This window comes from Actinia tenebrosa, unplaced genomic scaffold, assembly GCF_029948245.1.
Source record: "Actinia tenebrosa isolate PJP-AT-01 unplaced genomic scaffold, QUT_ActTen_1.0 PGA_scaffold14__42_contigs__length_11649687, whole genome shotgun sequence".
In the NCBI taxonomy this organism is placed as follows: domain Eukaryota; kingdom Metazoa; phylum Cnidaria; class Anthozoa; order Actiniaria; family Actiniidae; genus Actinia; species Actinia tenebrosa.
In genome coordinates, this window is record NW_028292574.1 from 3,938,626 (window position 1) to 3,959,396 (window position 20,771).

The window sequence follows — 20,771 nt, forward strand, 5'->3', positions numbered from 1 at the left end:
CGTTTCCTGTGCTTAGAGAAAAAGCCTTCCCCCCTCATTAGTTTGGTGACTAAAACGAGTATTTACAGCGTGGACGCACTTCAGATATATCGTGCCTACAAAATACTCAAACAACCCGACAGTTATTCTCATTGAGGATGACAAACCCCTTAAAAGCATGTCAATCACGCGATATCACATGACGTCATCACGTGACCCAAAACAATTTCTATAACACTATTTTTTGTCTCTATTTCTGTCTTTCTTTTCCCCTGCTGTTTTTCAGTCGATTTTCCGAAACGACTTAAATTATTTGATACAATCTATGTACGAATTAGAAGCTCTGTTACTCCGCCATTTTTTTAAATTTTACTTATTTATTTATTCATTTTTCTTTATTTTTACTTCAAATTTTTTCAAAGATGATTGCTCAATGTTCCTTTTTTTAATACTCATTTTTGTTGATTTGAGATGCGATTAAAATTATCTTAAAATGCGAGTAAAACTGCCCTCCTTCGATGTCAATTATCGGCGATACCCTTTAATTAAAATATCACTAATCAGCTATATTTCCTATTAAATAATTCCTTTAAATATTCCTGGATTATTTATCAATTTGCAGCTTCACTTGATGTCCAGTTAAAATGAACTACACTCATTTTTGAGCTTAAAAACGCTTTGATTTTCCCGGATTCTAATTTTAGTTTTAAATTAAAATACAATTAAGATTTAATAACCGCAGGGATGTTTTACGGCGTGAGTCTTAACAGCGAGCGAATTTACAGTTTTGCAAATCACAATCGCAAACATAACACATTTTTATCGATGAACTTTCGTTGCTATTGAAACTAATGGGTAAAAAAATATAACTTCATTACAATATTGTTTGCTGTCTTAAAACTGCGTCATGAAGCATCATGTGGTATAATCACGATTATTTAATACTCCTTGTAAAACCTTTGGTTCAAATTACAAAGAAAACTTAGCTTTAGTATTCAGAGCTGTTCAAGGAAGAGAATCCGCCATGTTGTTTTTTCCCGCCTTTCTTGCTGTACATCTCGTGGTTGCTTCTTTCGTTTCTCTGACGGTTAAAGCAGGTAAGTACTTTATTTTCTATATGTTAATAACACATTTCATAACTTCATTTTCGTTTCCAAATTGTCTTATTTCTCCAATACTTTTGTAACTGTATTTTTAATCACTTATTTTTTAGTGTTTTTCGGTGAGAAAACATTGCTTGGGGAACAAAATTAAACTTAAGCTAAACAAAACCTATTGAATGGCATATGATACAGTTAACTTATAAAAGATAAATTTGGTCAAAGCTAGGTAGAAAAAAGAAAATATATATTATATATATCTATGTATATATATATATAGTTCGTCTTGCAAACGTAAGTGAAATTTTGGGATGAAGTTGTCGACTGCCCCAATCGTTTTACTCTTGAATTTAAAATTCCTATTTGATTTTTTTTTATTATAGTTTGAAGACAAATCATTTGTCCTTCTTTAAAACAATATTTCGAAGAAATATAGTTATTATTCTTAAATATTTGACACATTTCAATTTTCTGACTTTTTTTATCGTATCGTGCATGTAGGCGTCGCTATTCGTTAGTAAAACAATACTAGTGTATATAATAAATTCGTGTTTAAACAGTAAGAGGAAAATCAACTGAAATGGTTAATCATCGTGTTAAGAAAGAACAGCTTTAAAAAGCTGTTTTTAATTTTTTTTAAACAATTTATAAAAAAGACTCGAGATTGAAGAGGAGAGTAATAAGTGAAATTGTTAAATCGTTGCCTTCCCTCCCTCCCTCCCTCCCTCCCTTCCTTCCTTCTTTACTTCCTTCCTTTATTTTTCTTTTTCTTTCTTTCATTCATTCTTCCTTTCATTGACCAATTCCGTTTTATTTTTCACTTTCATTAACTCACTCTCAACTTCCCATTCAGTACCCCCTTTATCTCCGTTTTCACTTTTCTTCAGTTTTGTCTATTATAAAATTTTTTTCTAATATAAAGCAAATTTGTTTAACAATTCTCTAAGTTAAGAGATTGATCTAATCACAAGCAATGAGAGATCGAGTAATTTACATCCTCAACATGCAATCAATCCTCGCTAAGTTCCGATTAAATAAACACAGAGTTGTAATTTAGTCTAATCCATGTGGAAGATTTAACATGCAATCAATCCTCGCTGAGTCCTGATTAAATAAACACAGAATTGTAAATTAAACTAAGCCATGCGCAATATTTATTGAGAAAAGAATTCTAAATTTCTTTCTTTATAGGATGCTTTAGATTATCCTTAGCTACAAACTGATTGTTATTTAGGATGTTATTAACTATTTGAGAATTGTTTTTAATTCTTTAGAAAAAATATTTATAGAGAGAATAGAACTCGCTGAATTGCTGCGTGCTTTCTCGTTCGCGATAGTAAAATGTTTGATCGTATTTTAATTGAGATGACTCTCTATCCGCTTTACGTTTCCCTCCCTCTGTATCCCTGTTTCTTTCTTGTTCGTTTGTTCGTTCGTTATATTTCTGTTTTATTCTTACGTTCCTTTGTTTGTTTGTTTGTTGTTCGTTCGTCCGTTTACTTGCTTCTTTGTTCGTTAATAATTTTTATCTGTTCGTTTATTTGTTTGAAATCTTTATCTGTTTGTTTGTTTGCTCGTTTTTTGTTTTTTGTTGTTTTTCTTTTTTCGTTCATGCGTTATCTTTAGATTGTTCGTTCTTTACGTTCGTGTTATAATAACACTCGTAAATCTAAAGCCCCTCCTACACGGGATATTGCACTCGTTCACATCAGTACTCCTAAAGGCCGAATTAGACGGTACGATTTTCGCCTATAACCATCGCATGCAACCTGTTAAGACATGACTTAGGTTAGATCCACACGCCTACCACATTTTACCTACAACTCGCTACGTGTTTTGTATCTTTTTTGAAGTAATCAGTTTGTTTGCAGTTGAATAAAACACTCTCTTTACTCCAGAGACCGATTAAAAGATCAAAGTCTTCATCAGTAAAACTAACTTTATCTTTTTTTGCCTTCGTCTCACTTGGTGGGTTTGTTTTTGTTGGCAAAATCGGTGTTGTTGTTGTTGTTTTGTCCGACATTTTTATCGCCCCACGGACTCCCCCACAAATTTCCCCACAGACTCCCTCACGGTAGGGTATTTTGAGCAAATTTCGCTACGACTATCGCAGGATTTTAAAACACGTTTAAGAAACTCTACAAGTTTTTTGTAGTCGCACACAACAGACTTGAGTGAGTTGTAGGACAGAATTACACGACACAACTCATGTCGTAAGTATGACGTGAACAGGTTGCATGCGATGGTTGTAGGCGAAAATCGTGCCGTCTAATTCGGCCTTAATCTTCCACTACCACTAATCTTTAATTGTTCTCACGTAACAGGGCTTTGATGATTTTTATTAAAAAATTAATTAGAATTAGATAACTGTCATAGTGATTTATAATCTTCAGTAAAACAATTTAACGAAACAGAATGGGTCTCGTTAGTTTGAATTTTGGTTGGCATGGTTGGAAGATTAAGTGTGAATTTTTGATTAACATCAGTTTTTGAATTTACTTCCAATTTAATTTTTGTATTTTCATTTCACGTGTGTTTGAAGTAAAACAAAGTAAAGAACGAGAAAAGAAGGAAAGAAAAAAGAAAGAACGAAAGGAAAGGAAAGGAAAGGAAAGGAAGGAAGGGAAGAGAAGGAAAAAGAAGTACAGAGAAAAGAAGAGGAGGAGGGGCGATAGAATAGAAAAGAGAAATGAAACAATGCAAGGAAAGGACAAAAATACAAAGTTAGAGAAAGGAAAGAAGGTAGGGAAGGAGGGAGAGAAGGAAGAAGAGAGTAAAAGCGAAAACTAGACTATCAAGCAGAAGGTACAGGAAAACAAAAAGAAAAGAAAGTAAATCTGAATTATAATGAAAACGAAAAAAAGATATCAAAGTTTAAATAAAAGCTACAAAAAATCCATTAAAGAAAGAAGTTGTACCAAGAGGTTAATGATAGCACTTAATGTGCTTCTTTGCTAGATGTGAGTAATACTTGTGAAGATGCACTCAAACGCTCTACCAATCTATGCCAACGATGGAAGCAAGATGGATTGTGTGGAGAGGCAAAAGTAAGAGCCTTCTGTTCAGAATCCTGTAATCTCTGCCAAAATGAAGGTAAAAACAAACAAGACTTAATTTCTAGTTGGTTAAGATTTGTTTACGTATGGCTTTTTATTTTTACTGTTTTATTTTTTACGACATCTGTTTTACTTGAATAAACTAGATGAAGACGGTTCCGAGTATGGAAAGCATCGTTATAAAGGCCGGTTTAGACGGTACGATTTTCGCCTACAACTATCGCATACAACACGCTCGCGCCATCCTACAACTCGAGTCGTATCGTGTAAATCAAGCCTACAACTCGTTGTAGGCAAAAATCGTACCGTCTAAACCGGCCTCTTATAAATCCAAGTTTTGGATCCAAGACGACGAGATGTAGACTTGAATAAAGTTGAAATATTGTATTTCTACATTTCGTCGTCTTTGATCCAAAACTTGGATTTATAACGATGCTTTCCATACTCGGAACCGTTTTCATCTTATTTTACTTAAAACTGTCAGACCGACATGGTTTACTTTTTTACTTGGTGTTGCATTTTCTTTGCACTTGTTTTTCCTTCTCGCTTTTTGAGCTTTTATTTATTTTAACATTGTTTTTACTGTGACCTCTTAATCTTGAGTGTAATATTTTTCCATTCCAGTCCACGTGTCATTCTCTTGAGAATAAGATTATTTGCTTTGTTATATCCATATTGATGATGTCTTTTCATGCGCAACCGTTAAACGAAGAAATGACACTCTAGAGAATGACACGTGGTCAGAGTACGACGGGTGGATAGCGCTATCCAACGGATAAATCCTTATCCAGTGGACAAGTCGATGCTCTTATCCACTGGATAAGATTTATCCGTCGGGTAGCGATATCCACCCTTCGTACAACCGGGCCCTGGAATCGAAATCCGAGACCCCAGAAGTGAGAGGCGAGTGCAATGACTACCACTATACCACCAAAGTTGATTCCCATAGTACATGACTAATGTAATAAAAAAAATTATATTCCTAGGAACTTCTGGTGAAAACGAAAACGATGCTCCCAGCAAATATCTTGGTTGTTTCAATGACGGCGTGAAGTCGGAACTCAAACTGATGTCCCTTCGTTTTCCGATCACTGTACGAAGTTGTGTCGGAGCTTGTCGGCTGAACAACTTCAGATACGCTGGTCTTCGTGCTGGCAAGTACTGCATGTGTGGCAATGATTATGGGTCGTATGGTGAGGTGTTGAAGCGAGATGAATGCTCAAAGACGTGTGGTGGTAGGGAACCCTGTGGTGGAAGTATGGAGAATGCTTTGTACAGAGCAAGTGAGTACAAGATAGGACAGATTTTTTATTCCTAGCTTCTTCTTTCCTCTCTTCCTTCCTTCCTTTTATTTTTCCTTGCTTTATTGCTTGGTTCCTTGCTCTCTTGCTTGCTTTCTTCCTTTCTTCCTTTCTTCCTTCCTCCCTTCCTTCCTTTCATCCATCCTTCCTTCCATCCTTCCATCCATCCTTCCATCCTTCTTTCCTTCCATCCTTCCTTCCATCCCTTATCTTTTTTCTCTCACCGATCTCTTTTCTCCCTATCTCTCAAATCAAACTGAACCTGTATTCCTTCCAGAATTCGAAAAAGAACACGAGAAAAAGAACCTCGAAGAAATCGAAGAACTAGTTCTCGGAAAGAAGGGGAAAAACCTTTCCTCCAGACGAGGTTTCCATCAAAAACCACAAGTCCAGCTAACCATCCCCAAAACCAGAAGCTGGAACTTTGACTCATGGCTACGAAAGTACGAAGAACAAAAAGAACAATAGACTCGAAGGAATTCGGCATTCCGAAGTTCAAGGGAAGACTGCTAGTGACCTCGGGATATAAAGAAATGTGCGACCGAGTTACTACTAACGGCGGCGAAGATCATTTAGTCTCAAAATTTCATGCCATAATTCCGAGATCTTTAGCAGTCTTCGTTTCAAATTCGACGCTAACAGCAATAACAAATACTGGGATGCGCATAATTTTTTAAAAGCTTGATTTGGAGAAATTTTCTCGATTTTTTCAATATAGGGTGGTAACAGTTCAAACCTATGAAAAAGTACTAGCTAGAGTACTATATATTGCATAATCCTTGGTTTTCTATGGTTTTAATACTACTTACTTAGCACTACTACTTAGTACTTTTTCATGTGTCTGCACTCTGTTGGTTTTTATTTAGTATGTTTTCGGTGGTACTGGTGCTTGGGAGAATGGGGTTGGATGGAAAGGGATGGAAAGGGAATGAAAGAAAAAAGAGAAGGAGGAGGAAGTGGAAAAGAATAGGAGAACAATCTCAAAGAATCGAAAATGAAAAAAAGAAAAGAAAGGAAAGAGGAGAAAAGGAAAGAAAAAAAAAATGAAGCCATAAGGAGGGAAAAAAGGAAGAGAAAAGACAATAAAAGTATGGTCATCTCTCTGGATCTTTCCATTCCTACATTTGCTATGAAACGAGGGATACCTTAAGGTTACTGTGGCAACGAAATAAATCTGTCTAGCTCATTTAAATTTCTTTGAAATAAACAGGCAGGAAGGGCCAGGCAAGACAATTTGAATAAATCTTTATGACTTAAAACATCAATATTCTAGAAACAGTCCTTTTAAATCATCTATCACTGGGACTCAATATAATATTCTCCTATCTCCCTGGCTCTAGACCAATCAGAAAGCGAGAAAATTCACAATATATATATATATATATAGTTTTCAAAGCAATCAAGGAAAATCACAATCATATTCATCATATTCAAGTCAAATAGGACTTTTATATCTGCAATGCCTGAAACAGAAACACAAAATGAATGAAAGATATGTTAAATAATATGTGGTGATGATGGTGGTGGTGGTGGTGATGCTGATGGTGGTGAAAGTGATGATGATGGTGGTGGTGAGGATGAAGGAGATGATGATGGTGATGAAGATGGCCATGATAATGATGATGATGATGACCACAATGGTGGTGATGATAATGATTGTGGTGGTGATGGTGGTGATGATGATGATGATTATGATGATGGATGATGATGGTAATTACGGTGGTTTATAATGTTGATCATGGTGATTAGGATGAAGGTCAGTAATAACTAAAATAGTAAACCCTTTAGCATCATTTCCACAGACTGCAGAAATTAAAAACTTCTATCCATCAAAATAACACTAATAATCCCCATCTAAGTACTGTAGTAATCCCTATGTAACAATCCCTTACCTTTTTAGCAAACTGAGGCAGAACGAAAGCTGCTCTGTGTACATCAGCATTATAATACTTGAGATCCAGCTTTTCAACCTGATCTTCAGTGAATTTGATGACTGGGTCATTAAATTTGGTATCCTGTGAAACAGAAAATCGAGAAAAACTTACGAGAATAAATACTTCATACTACAACGAATATCAGCTGAACAGGTTCCATATTTTTTTACTATATACATATTGCGATAAAGATTGGTGAATGTAGTTTTTTTACAAGCTTAAAATATATTATATTCATATAATACAAAGCATGGTGGGAAGCCCATGTGGCGTAGCAGAGCTTCCAGTTTTTTTCTCTAGTTTCTCCGGTTTTCCTCCCTCCATAAAAATAAACTTTTAAACTCCAATTATAATCCATTGGAAGAAGAGCCACTCTGTGGATTCTGCTGTTAAATCCCATTATTATTTATTTGTCATTTTTTATAAGGAAATAATGTCAGCACAGAAAAAAATATACCCGAAAAAGATACCCGAAAAATGCGCAGACAAAGTGTGGAAAAAGTCCATATTGTTGTGACCTTTCACTGATTGAATTCACATCATCCATAGCGAATTTTGGGTTTGGTATACAACATGCAACAAAAACTTCACCAACCTTCTTGAAAAAGCTGTATAAAGTTATTTACAGTAAGATAAAAACAAACCTCTATTCAGCGTACACCCTTGATCAAACAGACACCAGACAAGGTCCTAAGGTGTCTACTTTATACAAGTACTAAGACTTAAACTTTTATTGACAGTATCGAAAGTTTAAGCAGCCTCAGTATATGCTTATTTCAATAAATATAGTCACCAAAAACCTAGAAAGCCGTGATCGCTGAGAATCGTGGGAAACACTTCATATTCAACAAGTAAAGCTTTTGACACAAACTGCAGCAGTTGACTGCTCAGAGGAGGTTAACTTGTAACTGATCTCAAGTCCATCAACAGTTATCAAGCAGTTAAAATATGTAAAATGTATCTACCCATAATCCTAGTGGGATTTAGCTTTGTAGCATTTCAGGCGACTAACTTTATTGAAATAAGTGTATGCAGCCCATGGATTGAAAGATCAACCAAAAATATCTCACCTTATTTTTGCTGCAGAGCATAAATCCTATCTGACCAGAAGGGTATGTAGGAATTGTTGTATAGCCATAGGAAACACTAGGAAACAAAGTGTGACAGAAATCGACCATGGTTTTGATCAGCGGCAAGTGAATCCATTGACTTTCTCCTGTGTTAAATTAGTAGGAAAGAAAATGAGAATTCAAAAACAAAAATTGAGGAGAAGGGAGGGAATAAAATGGAAAGGAGAGAGAGGGATGAATGGGAATAAAGAAAAGGGTAGTGAAGTGAAGGGAAGTGAGGAGAAAAGATAAGATGGGAGAAGAGAAAAGAAGGGAGAGAAGGAAATTGAAAAAATGCAAGAAATATTAGGACAAAGTTTTGGTTACAGTTCTCTTTACCTTGACAACACAATAACCCATCAGGTTTAAGAGCTTTCTTCATTAATTCATAATAAGGTTTTTCAAATAATGCTGCTGCTGGACCTGATGATAGATACATATTCAATATTTTAAGTAGATAATATATCATCAAGATCATACCATAGTCATCATCGTTATTGCCACCATCATTTATCATCATCTATCATCACCATCATCATCATCTCCATCACCATCTACCTCATTACTATCATCATATTCATCCATCACCATCTTCATCACCATCAACATCATCATCAACATCATCATCACCACCATCAACACCACTAACATCACCACCATCAACTTCAACATCATCCTCACCATCATCATCCTTACCATCATCATCACCATCACCACCATCATCATCACCATGATCATCACCATGATCTCCATCACCATCACCATCATCTCCATCATCATCATCACCATCATCACCATCATCATCACCATCACCATCATCATCATCACCATCATCATCACCATCATCATCATTACCATCATCATCACCACCACCATCATCACCATCATTACCATCATCATCACCACCACCACCACCATCATCATCATCATCATTACCATCATCATCATCACCATCATCATTACCACCATCATCACCATCATCATCATTACCATCATCATCATCATTACCATCATCATCATTACCATCATCATCATCATCACCATCATCATTACCACCATCATCACCATCATCATCATGACCATCATCATCACCACCATCACCACCATCACCATCAACTTCATCATCTTCATCATCATCAAGTGATATAACATCACCATACCTATAGGATCTGATGAATCAGTTATTATAACATCAAATTCATTTTCATGTTGTTCCATGTACTTGAATCCATCTCCTATATGTTGGGTTAGTTTAGGGCTGTCATAGCCCACTGCCAAGGAAGGTAAGTGCTTCTTTGAAATACTTATAACCTCCTAAATATAGGACAAAAATGAAAAGCAAAAATACTTGAGATTCAAAACTAATAGTTATTTAATGAGAAACATTGACATCTATAATAACTTTCATGTTACGAACATGGTTTTTCAAGAGTTTCAACCAATCAGAGTATCTAAAATATTATATAAATAAATGTATACAATCATATATATAAATACATGCTGTATGAAATATAATATACTGCACACATTACTGTATAAGAGGACACAGCAGAGAATGCTTCACTTATTCTGCTTAACCCATATGTTCTTGCTTCGTACCTCATCTATTTCGCACTGGACTATCGTCTCCACGGAAGGATGTTTTGAGACTTCACGTATTACACCACCATCACCACCACCAATGACCAGAACCTTATAGAACAAGAAAAATTGGAAAAAAAATAAAAACAACAGTTATTTTATACTCATCTTGATAGTTATGAGACCAACTCAGCTAAAGATTTCTAGGTTTTTAGGCTTACAGTATGTCAATCAAAAAAAGTAATTGGACTGTTAAAAATTTAAATGATTGAGGCCAGGACCCAGAGATGTGAAATCATTCTTAGCGAATATCGGGGAAAATTTACCGAGACACGAGTCTTCGAGCGGCAAGGTAAATATTCTTCGATATTCACTGAGGCTGAGGCAAATAATTGTTTATTATAAAATAAACAGGTGATTCTTTCGAAAAAAGAAAAAGAGAGAAGATAAGAGACATTTTTTCCCAGTAACAGTGATAAAGAGGCTGGCCGCCATTTCTGATTATCGCTGGAGGTGATTATTGTGTGATAGTGTGAGTTTCTCGACCAATCAGTGTGAGAGATTTTCAATATCGCCTGTGTAATTTTACTAAAGATTGTTGTCTAGGTCTCAGTTTGTTTGGCAACACCATGCAACTACAATACCTGCTGTCATACGTTTGGGGTTGTGCTGTAAAATAATACCAATTTTTACAACATTATAAAGTTTATATTATGGCATAAATTTCTTACTTTTTTAGGGTTTGGATGTGAATTCAGTGGTAGAAAAGTGATCATTTCTTGGTAAGAATGTTCATCTCTCTCTGTAGCTTGTATAACACCATCTAAGACAAGTACTGTTCCATAGGTTTTGCTGGATATGTGAAATAGAAAAAACATATTCCCAAAGTTGTCTCACTGGTTAGCTCAGTTAGTTGAGATGGTTGAGCAGGAGGTCGTGGTTCAAGCCTCGGCCAGACCAACACTCAGGGTCTTAAAATAACTGAGGAGAAAGTGCTGCCTTTGTAATTACATCTGCAAATGGTTAGACTTTCATGTGGCTCAGACGACCACTTTAAATGGTGGTCCTGTCTCTCCACTCTTCATCATTACTAACCAATAAAGGTTTTGCACCATCACATACCGGCGCCATAATCCAGCTTGGACTGCCTGTGGTTAGATGGCAGAACAATAAAATCCCCTTACTCTTGGGAATTGAATTTTTTCATGTGTAAAAGGATTGTATTGTTTCTTCCATCAAACATAGCTGCCGTCACGTGATGGTGCAAAACCTCTATATAGAAGGTTTGTAAAAGAACCACTGAGGACGTAAAGAAACCCTGGCAGTGATAATTCTCAGTGAATTATCATGAATCATCATGAATTAAGTATCACTAGTAGCATCTGCATGTGAAACAGTGCGCTTTGATTGATCAAAAACTGGTTGCCACCAGAAAAGGCTTGCAATCAGCTTAACAAAGGCACTAGTCTAGGAAGGCACTTTGTAAACCAGTCTATGACTGAAAGTTCAAACCTTCGTTAAATAAAGCTTTTATTATTATTATTATTATTATAACAAAGTGGTGTTCCAATACCATTCTACATATTTGTCTTCTACCATGTTATTTATCTGAATTATTAAGTTATCAGAAGTACTCTAGATCATTACGTTCCACTAGCAAAGAACTTTTATCTATACCTGGTAATAGCAATCTCAAAACATATGGAGACAATGCTTTTGTTGTTGCTGCACCAAGACTGTGGAACAATTTACCGATAGAAATACGAAAGTCTCCATCTGTGTCTGTTTTTAAAAATTCGCTGGAGACACATTTGTTTAAGTTAGCTTTTAATTTATAATTTTACAATTAGTACAATTTTCATTGTTTTGTTTCACATATTTTTACATCTCAATTTTTATTTAGCTTAGTTAATTATGTATTATTTTTATTAGTGAGCGCTCTGAGCAATTAGTGGATTTAGCGCTATATAAATAAACATTATTATTATTATCATAAACACCATGCTCATCAGATCTTAGAAAGGGATAGTCCAGAAGTCAGACTCACTTTTCACAATTATGTATTTAGCTCCGAATTATTATCAGCTGTGTCAAATCCTTGATCATATAACCCTATGAACATACCTTTTAAACACTAAGATATCCTGATATTTCGATTTTCCCTCGAAAAGGACACTATTCACTTCTAAAGACATTGCCTGTCCTGGCCATTGAGAATTCACCTCAGAAAACCATCCATTTTGAATTCTATTCATTGTTAACTGCTGTAAACTCCTTAAATACCCTGTAATATGCCAGAAAATCGCGTTAGTATTAGGAAAGAGTATATAACTTTACAATCAGAAGAGGTTTTATAGCATTACGTAATTCTTTATGAGTATAAGTTGTATGCGTGCTGGTTTAAATTTCATATGTTTTCCCAAGACACGTGGTTTCAAGTGTCAAAATTAAGTATTTAAAAAATTACTGTTTTGAAGCGTTAAAAAAGTATAACTTACCCTAATGAATCGTAGTAAGCCTATAGATCTTTAGTGAAATAAAATTTTTTAAATATTTTGAAAGAAAAATATAAAATTTCTCGACGCAAGAGAAATTTCTCATGAATGAGAATGTGATACTTTAGTACAGCGGTATTGTTGTATAAAAACACAGGTATACCAAGCCTTAGGAACTCGTATCAGAAAACCGACTTCCGGTTCCTAAACAAATCAGCTTTTCTATATCTTTTTTCTTTTCCTTCACAAAAGGATATTTTTTCAGGTGGATGTTACATCATTTAGGACATTTTTTGCATTATTTTAACGATTTTTCCGATCAGTTTGAACCGGAAATACGTAAGAATTTTGATTTTAATTTTAGTTTAAAAAAATAAAGTATTTTCCCTGGGTTTCCTGTGGTCTATGAAGACAAAATGGCGGCAGTGACAGGAGCTTCAAACCCTTCAAATCCAGTGGTGTTTTTCGACATTTCAATAGGAGGACAAGTACGTTATTCAGCTAGTTTTAATTCCTTAAGTATATTTTATCTGAGGGTCTATCTTTTCGTTACTTTACAGGATGTGGGACGGATGAAAATGGAACTTTTTGCAGACGTTGTCCCCAAAACAGCTGAAAATTTTAGGTACAAAAATTAACATTTCACCCCGTTTTCTTCTCAATTCACTGAAAGAAAGCTTAATCATAGCCTCATTTCATATCTATCCAGCTAAGATAGCTAGTTTTTTGTTTTGTTTTGAAGAGTTTGTGACATAATTTTGAAATTTTGTACATTTTGACGTAAACCACGTGCGAATTTTCAAATCATTAGAAATTATTTCCTATAAGAGGATTTATTAATTCAGTTTATCTGTTTTTCTTTCTTAGACAATTTTGCACAGGAGAATACAGGTTAGTTTGTTTAGTACACTTACTGTTGTGACTGGTATAAATATAAATATATATATATACACCTAATTGAAAGAAAGTTGTCGGGCTCAAAAAAAGGTCATATCATCAAAACTAAGACCGAAGGGGAGCATGGGAAGACAAAATACCGCAGCCAAACAGCTCTCCAGCGTAAATCTTTGGAAAATGGCTTTGGCATGTTAATCTAGGTCAAACGACTTTGCTCTACTGTGCATTTTTACATGTCTATATGCAAATATAATACACATTTCGGAGTACCCAAAATCCTTTTCGGTCTTAGCTTCGATGATATGACCTTCTTGTCAACGTTTTTCAATTAGATGTATATATATGAATTGAAGAACGACTCCTGAAGGCACAGAAGCTACATGTACATGCAGAAATTATGATACTTTTGCATATGCATAAAAGTATATCAAAATTTTGTTAGAAATTATGGGATACCATCTCAGATATTTTTCTCAGAAAGCCCTAGTGATAGGCAACTGGAAAAAAATATCAGCGATGATATCCCATAATTTCTGATATACTTTTGATATGCTCATATGTATGTATGAAAGGATCAAAATTTCTGCATATTGCTGTATATATATATATGGGCTGATCTAAGTCAGGGCATGGCTAACTCACAGATTGAACCCTGAAACAACCTCTGGGCTGATCTAAGTCAGGGCATGGCTAACTCACAGATTAAACCCTGAAACAACCTCTGGGCTGATCTAAGTCAGGGCATGGCTAACTCACAGATTGAACCCTGAAACAACCTCTGGGCTGATCCACTGATCTGACGCTTTTATTCTAAGATCTTAAATTTTTAACATGTTATTGAACTTATTATTTTTTTATTTATAGAAAAAACAACTTACCAGTTGGATACAAAGGAGCAACATTTCACCGGTTAGTGGACTTTAACTACATGTAGAGTTTAAAGGCCCTGACAAGCAAACCCAACATTTACCTAATATTTGTTAGGTCAAATATTAGGATTGTTTGTCATGAAATGCTGACAGTTTATTAGGCTCTAGGTGATTATAATTATTATGTTATATTATATTATGTTGGATGAATGTTGGATCAAGTTTGATTTTGATTTCTATTTTATATTTTCAATGTCATTTCTAGAGTAATCAAAGATTTTATGGTACAAGGAGGAGATTTCATGAAGGTAAAGAATCAACTAAAGAATATAACACAACAAAGGCTTTGCAACATCTGGTGCTGGCACAGGGCCATAAGCAGGGGGGAGCACAGGGTGCACGTGCACCCCTCCATAAAAGCTTAAGGTCCGCTCGTCCATCTGTTTTTTTTTGTTTTCATTTTTTGGTTCTGCTTTCTTTTGGTTACCCTTTTTTTTCTTTTTGGTTCTGCAAATTATTGCCTGTGCACCTCCCTGCAAAATCCCTAGTTATGCCACTGAGTTGGTAATAAAAAAAACGATCAATGGTCCAATTTTATTCGATGAGCACCCTCCCTGTAAAAGTTCTGGTTACGGCCCTGTGGCTCCCATAATACAGGTTGAGCTGCCTGTTGTTAGATGGCAGAACAATAAAATCCCTTTGCTCTCGGAAATTGAATTCTTTTTTTATGTAAAACAATTTTATTTTCAACCATACTGTAGTATAATAGTGCTCTGTTTTGCTACACAGGGTGATGGTAGTGGTGTATTTAGTATCTATGGTGAGCAAGCTTTTCCAGATGAAAATTTCAAATTAAAGCATGACGTTGGTGGCCTTCTATCAATGGTACATATGACTAGTTTTTTAATACTCTTTTCAATTCATAATTCCTAGTACCAGGCTTAAGATAACTGCCAGACATCGGACAATGTCCTGCCAGAATTGGAACTTTTCCAGTCAAATCCTTGCATTGCCAGTCATTTTGACCAGTAACGTTTAGCCTGAAATAAGGTTTGACTGAGCTAAAACTAATAAACCAGTTTCGAATTCCAAATTACCACTGTGTTCCTTGATTACAGACTCATTTGCACAGGGTTAGCCTCGTATCAGTGTTTAAATATTCACAAATACCAACGGTAAAGTAAAGAATGCACAACTTCAACAATACAAACACTTTGAAACTCGACGGACCTTGACTGGAACACGTGAATATTCTGCACAAACGCGAGGCTAACCCTGTGCAAATGAGTCTGTAATCAAGAAACACAGTGGTAATTTGGAATTCGAAACGGGTCTATTTAGCCTGTGATAATGACCAGCGACTGGCGCCATTCTTTTAAGCCATGTACTTAAAGTAAATAGATTAAAAGATGCAATTAAAAATGTAATCCAACTCCATCTATACCAGGTGATGACTAGTGCTGATAACAGGCAGATTAAGATTCCTGTTTTTTCTTCCCGCAAACGGCAAACACAACTATGTTTTCATTGTTTCCCTACATTTCACTTAACCTTTTGCAAACCTTCTCAGCAAAGACAAGCATTCTTTTGTTTATCTACTACTTGGAGATTTTTGCGATTCCTTTTCACTAATTTTAAAGAATGTCTTAATGGTCAACTGACGTTTCACGTTTGCCGTAAACGAGAGTCTTAAACTCTCTATTGTGAATATGTACTTATTGACTGAGTGGGAGGGCCATACGGGAAAATATTTGGCTCAAGGTCATGTCGTATGGACCGAGCGCAGCGAGGTCCGTGCAAATGACCGAGAGCCAAATATTTTCCCGTACGGCCCGACCTAACTCAGTCAATAAGCATTTTATCATATGACCCTCACGAAAATAAAAATAATTAAAGAAAAAAAGCGCGCGGATTCGAGCAGGGCCGGACGGGTTTTTCCGGCCCGCTTACGTCAACCCGTCCGGCCCCCATCACGTGACTTTTTCCAATGGTTTTATTAGAGCGCACGAGCAGGGCCGTACGGGTCATATGATAATTAGTACTAATGACTTCCTTTATTTCATCAGGCAAATAGTGGTCCCAACACAAATGGATGTCAAGTGAGTTCCAAAGATTATTCTTGCAATATAATTTTGCATTTTCCTTTAGACTGCCTAGACTGTCTATCTCAATACACAATTCTTTTTTTTTGTGTTATCATAACTTTAGTTTTTGTTAGTTGGGAGTAACTTAATGGGACCTTGTGTCTGTTAGTTGTTCCTCACTCAGTCTATCTGTCTTGTACTTGTATTTTCTTGCATTATTTTTTTCTCTCTTTGCCATGTTTTTTTGTGTATTGTAACTTTTGTATTTTGATTGAGTGGAAGTCTCTAAATAAATAAATATACAATCAGAATCCATCAAAGCATAAATAAACTATCTGTTAGCACTTGAGAGTATATGTCCAACATTTGCATATTAAGTCCATTTCAACTTGAAAATGATGTCATGTTTGAAAAACAGTGTTCACTAAATCACTGGCTTTTTCTAACTAAACCTTTGGGAATACCAAAGTTAATATTAGGAAAACTACCATAAGATCCCAGTTTTATACCACAGTTGAACTTTTTGACATTGTGTTTTACCTAATTTTTTAAGCATAGCTTCATAGATCATTAAAGTAATAGAATGCACTCTATAAAATACATGTACTGTTATACAAAAATATAAACTAAAATATTCACCCTGATATCCAAATAAAGGAACATGGTACTGGTAGAAATTAAACATTCTTTTTACAAGTGTAGAGTGCAAACAATTAATCTGTGAAACACTATTTACTAAATAGTACAAAATAGCGCTAATTAAAAAATAGAAAACAATGGAATTTGCATGAAATTGTGCTATTTAGTATTACTAAAGTTTCACGGTTATATTGTTTGCACTCTATCAATATTTTACTTTCTGTTTTTAGTTTTTCATAACGTGTGCCAAATGTGACTTCTTGGATGGAAAACATGTTGTATTTGGTGAGTTTTGAGAAGACAAGCATATTGTACTAAAAAGGTCTTAAAATAACAGCTGACATAGGATAATGTCCAGCCAGAACTGGCTTTGGTCTAAAAGGTTTAACCTCAGACACTTTTAAGATTTTTTAAAACACTTCTTCCATTTTTTTTTTCACTTTCCACTTTAATTTTATTGGTTAACTAGGGAAACTCATCGATGGGCTTCTGGTCATGAGGAAAATAGAGGTACATTTTCTTCATTTATCTATTCATTCAAATATTCATTCATCATAATATGTCCATCTATCTATTCTTCCACCTATTAACATCCACCCACGCATCCATTCATCGACCTACCCATCCATCCGTCCGTCCGTCCGTCCATCCATCCATTTATCCATCGACCCACCCATCCATCCTTCAAATATCCATCCTTCCACCAACCCATTCATTACAAATATCCATCCCATCCCATCCTTCCCATTCATTTATCTTTCCATCCCTCTATCCATTTGTTCACATTTTCATTTATTCATAAAATTCCTCCATCCATCCATTTGTTCACCCATTTGTTCACTTATTCATTTATTTATTATTCATTTTTCAGAATGTTCCAGTTGGTCCCAACAACAGACCAAAGCTGCCGGTCGTAATATCCCAGTGCGGTGAGATGTAGGTACAGTATTCAATAAGACATCCCATTGTAAGACAGACACTTACCATGTAGACTTCATATACTGGCGTTCAAACCCTACCACGCTATAAGGCATCTGCTTGAGACTGCCTTATTTCCAAGGGTAAGATCTAGAGTTCTTGTTTGAGCAAGATAAAAATGTACTCGCTGAGAGGTCTGTTTCATACTAACATGCTGGAAGTGTAGAACGTGAGCGAAACATGTACAGTAATTAAACTATCTACTGTTCATTTTTTTATAAAATAACTGTTAATGTTATTGATCTTGCATTCTCATTACTTTGGGGTGGGGTGTTTGCTATGACAACACTGAACACACACACTTTCTGTTCTGTCATTCCTACAGTATTGAAGATAACAGTTATTCTGACTAATTCTAATTGTATTTTATGTGAGGGATAGACTTGTTTATTGCAATTAAATATGATAGGCAATGCGTAACTTCCGGGGTCAGCTCTCCAGTATATAGTGAGAAGCATACAACTCTACTGGCAATATCATATCATCAGCGAGCGACTAGCAAAAGTTTTTCAGAACACTTGAGGAATGTTAAAAGAGTTTTTTAAGTTTTATCAGTTGTTTCTTTTTTTTTTGTGATTCTTTGATGATTTTACAACTCTTGCAGCAAATATTATGTTGATCGTATACACAAATATTTAATAACGATATATATGGATTAATCTTACAGTTCTTTAAATAACCATTGAAAGCATTAGCTATAGAAGTTATGTTATATTTATTTGCATACTTAATAAGCATGAATCTCTAGCACATAGCATGATGGGAAGCCCCGGGGGGTACTCCGCCAGAATTTGGGTAGGGGTGTTCCGCTGGGATTCTGAAAGGGGTACCCTGTTTATGATAAAAAAAACTCAAATTTGTGGACCCTGTTTATGACAAAAGATATAGTTTATTGCACTGAGTTCCTGTTTCAATTATCATGTCAGCTCGCGTATTATTTTTTTATGACCATAATAACCAGTTTCGGTCAATACAAAAGCAGAAACCCTGAATATGACAGGAAACTCAGGAAGAACTTGGAACTTGAGTGAAATTGCATACCCTGTTTATGATAAGAAGCTCGAAAAACCATACCCTGTTCAACGGATCATCCCCATATACAATCCATATATTGGAGTACCCCCCCCCCCCCCCCCCCGGGTGGGAAGCTTAGTACTCTCTATTCCTTTGACATTTTCTTTGAAACTGTAAGAATTTCAACAGACAAAATGAGGGGATAATATTTTTTGGATAATTCTATTGATTTCCTTGTCCTGATATGTGTAGTACTTGGTTTCCGATCATGCGTTGTGCTAGAGATTCATGCTCGTGCACATTGGTTTTTAAACATCCAGGTAACATAATCATGGTAAAATATACAGTAGAGTTCTGTTATGTCAAACATAACCTCTCCATGACCAGGTAATGGTACCGAGGTAACAGGTTCAATATAATGGGGTACAAGATATCCCTGGGGGGTACTCTTGACCATTTAGGGTAGGGATGTGCTGCTGAGCCCTCTGAACCCTGACCCTGTTCCAGAGTAAAATCACTGAAACTCATACACTGTTCCAGAGCAAGATCGCTGAAAACCATACTCTGTTCCAGTATTGCGAAAATAGATACCCTGTTCCAGAGAGGAGAGAGCGTGATTTCATATACCCTGTTCCAGAGCGAGTGCGATTACATATACCCTGTTCCAGAGTAGAATCGCTGAAAACCATACCCTGTTTGGCGGCACATACCTGTATAGTGAATATAGGGGACTACCCCCCCCCCCTCCCCCCCCCGGAAGATATCCAGAGTAAAAATTTTTTGACAAAAATTCACAGGAATCAACCTCCAGATAAAAGAAAGTTATAGATATCTTAGAAACAAGATAATGGGACTCCACATAGTACTGATACAATAGGCTGTAATATTAATAAAATAAACAAAAAATAGCTATTCATTTTTGTTAAAATAAAGAAAATACTTAAAGTGCACATGAACCCTTCGACAATACTTTCAGTACTGATTCTACACGAAGTAAATAGTTGAATGGTAAAATATTTCTTGATTTGAGTGATGCGTTTCTAAGTTATGAAGGTTTATACTTCCAATATGTTAATGATGATGACGTCAGGTAAGGTATTTGAGTGTTTTTGTTGTAACTAATAATACTAAATGCTGGCCATTTTGAAAATAAAAATTGTAAATAGCTTTCATGTAAACCATGAGTAAAATAATGATGCTTCTTAAATACTGTATCTATGAACCAGTTCGATTTTGTATATTTGATTAAGCCTTAATAGACGTCACACTCATTAGCATATTGGAAGTATAAACCTTCATAACTTAGAAACGCATCACTCAAATCAAGAAATATTTTACCATTCAACTATTTACTTTATGTAGAATCAGTACTGAAAGTATTGTCGAAGGGTTCATGTGCACTTTAAAAAATATACTAACTAATGTAAAGTCTTCTTAAAAATCAAGCTAAAAATGTTTTTTTAAATATAACATTCTAACTCAAATACAGATATAGACGTGTTTATAATTCTGAATTAAGTATATATGAAAACTCTTGCATTTCCCTTTAGTCTTTTGAAAGTCAGTACGATTTACTTTTTCAGAGATGGATATAAGTTTAAGGATATAAGTTTGACATGCATTATTGTGGGTTATTTGTATAGCGATTTTTCTTCAATGTGACTTACAGAGTTGAAAAAATCTAATCCCAGTAAAGTTTTTGAATATGAAGGTATTCGTGTGTACTCAATGCCTA

The 20,771-nt window shown here is 35.4% G+C and overlaps 3 protein-coding genes across 4 annotated transcripts; 2 read left to right on the plus strand and 1 right to left on the minus strand.

The window, feature by feature from the left end:
* The first annotated feature begins 871 nt into the window (after positions 1-871).
* On the plus strand, positions 872-6,701 carry LOC116290876 (uncharacterized). Its single transcript, XM_089029563.1, has 4 exons — positions 872-1,076; positions 4,038-4,172; positions 5,122-5,418; positions 5,714-6,701. Exons 1-4 carry the CDS (start codon positions 1,004-1,006, stop codon positions 5,902-5,904), a joined length of 696 nt encoding a protein of 231 aa, XP_088885689.1. The 5' UTR covers positions 872-1,003; the 3' UTR covers positions 5,905-6,701.
* On the minus strand, positions 6,667-12,652 carry LOC116290894 (spermidine synthase). Of its 2 annotated transcripts, XM_089029562.1 has the most exons (9): positions 12,559-12,652; positions 12,185-12,344; positions 10,792-10,912; positions 10,079-10,171; positions 9,640-9,793; positions 8,819-8,902; positions 8,441-8,586; positions 7,329-7,451; positions 6,667-6,899 (listed from the first exon to the last, which is right to left on the minus strand). In XM_089029562.1, the coding sequence occupies exons 2-9, from the start codon at positions 12,313-12,315 to the stop codon at positions 6,885-6,887; spliced, it is 867 nt and encodes a 288-aa protein (XP_088885688.1). In that variant the 5' UTR covers positions 12,316-12,344; positions 12,559-12,652; the 3' UTR covers positions 6,667-6,884. The 2 variants fall into 2 exon arrangements, with proteins under 2 accessions (XP_088885688.1, XP_088885687.1); XM_089029561.1 differs by having other exon boundaries at positions 6,667-7,451.
* Positions 12,653-12,959: 307 nt separating this feature from the next.
* LOC116290893 (peptidyl-prolyl cis-trans isomerase H) lies at positions 12,960-18,260 on the plus strand. The gene is made up of 10 exons (XM_031698013.2): positions 12,960-13,043; positions 13,116-13,180; positions 13,423-13,446; positions 14,317-14,361; positions 14,587-14,629; positions 15,111-15,206; positions 16,388-16,420; positions 17,275-17,329; positions 17,514-17,554; positions 17,916-18,260. Exons 1-10 carry the CDS (start codon positions 12,972-12,974, stop codon positions 17,982-17,984), a joined length of 543 nt encoding a protein of 180 aa, XP_031553873.1. The 5' UTR covers positions 12,960-12,971; the 3' UTR covers positions 17,985-18,260.
* The last annotated feature ends 2,511 nt before the right edge of the window (positions 18,261-20,771 follow it).

Bases quoted from the DNA above. Each gene is read 5' to 3' on its own strand.
- LOC116290876 (XM_089029563.1), top strand. From the start codon at position 1,004: ATGTTGTTTTTTCCCGCCTTTCTTGCTGTACATCTCGTGGTTGCTTCT. The intron at 4,173-5,121 runs GTAAAAACAAAC...TTATATTCCTAG, and splicing joins TAATCTCTGCCAAAATGAAG to GAACTTCTGGTGAAAACGAA. The intron at 5,419-5,713 runs GTGAGTACAAGA...TATTCCTTCCAG, and splicing joins GAATGCTTTGTACAGAGCAA to AATTCGAAAAAGAACACGAG.
- LOC116290894 (XM_089029561.1), bottom strand. From the start codon at position 12,315: ATGAATAGAATTCAAAATGGATGGTTTTCTGAGGTGAATTCTCAATGG. The intron at 10,172-10,791 runs GTAAGAAATTTA...TTGTTCTATAAG, and splicing joins CACATCCAAACCCTAAAAAA to GTTCTGGTCATTGGTGGTGG. The intron at 8,903-9,639 runs GTATGGTGATGT...ATCTATCATCAG, and splicing joins TGATTCATCAGATCCTATAG to GTCCAGCAGCAGCATTATTT.
- LOC116290893 (XM_031698013.2), top strand. From the start codon at position 12,972: ATGGCGGCAGTGACAGGAGCTTCAAACCCTTCAAATCCAGTGGTGTTT. The intron at 13,181-13,422 runs GTACAAAAATTA...TTTCTTTCTTAG, and splicing joins AAAACAGCTGAAAATTTTAG to ACAATTTTGCACAGGAGAAT. The intron at 15,207-16,387 runs GTACATATGACT...TTATTTCATCAG, and splicing joins TTGGTGGCCTTCTATCAATG to GCAAATAGTGGTCCCAACAC.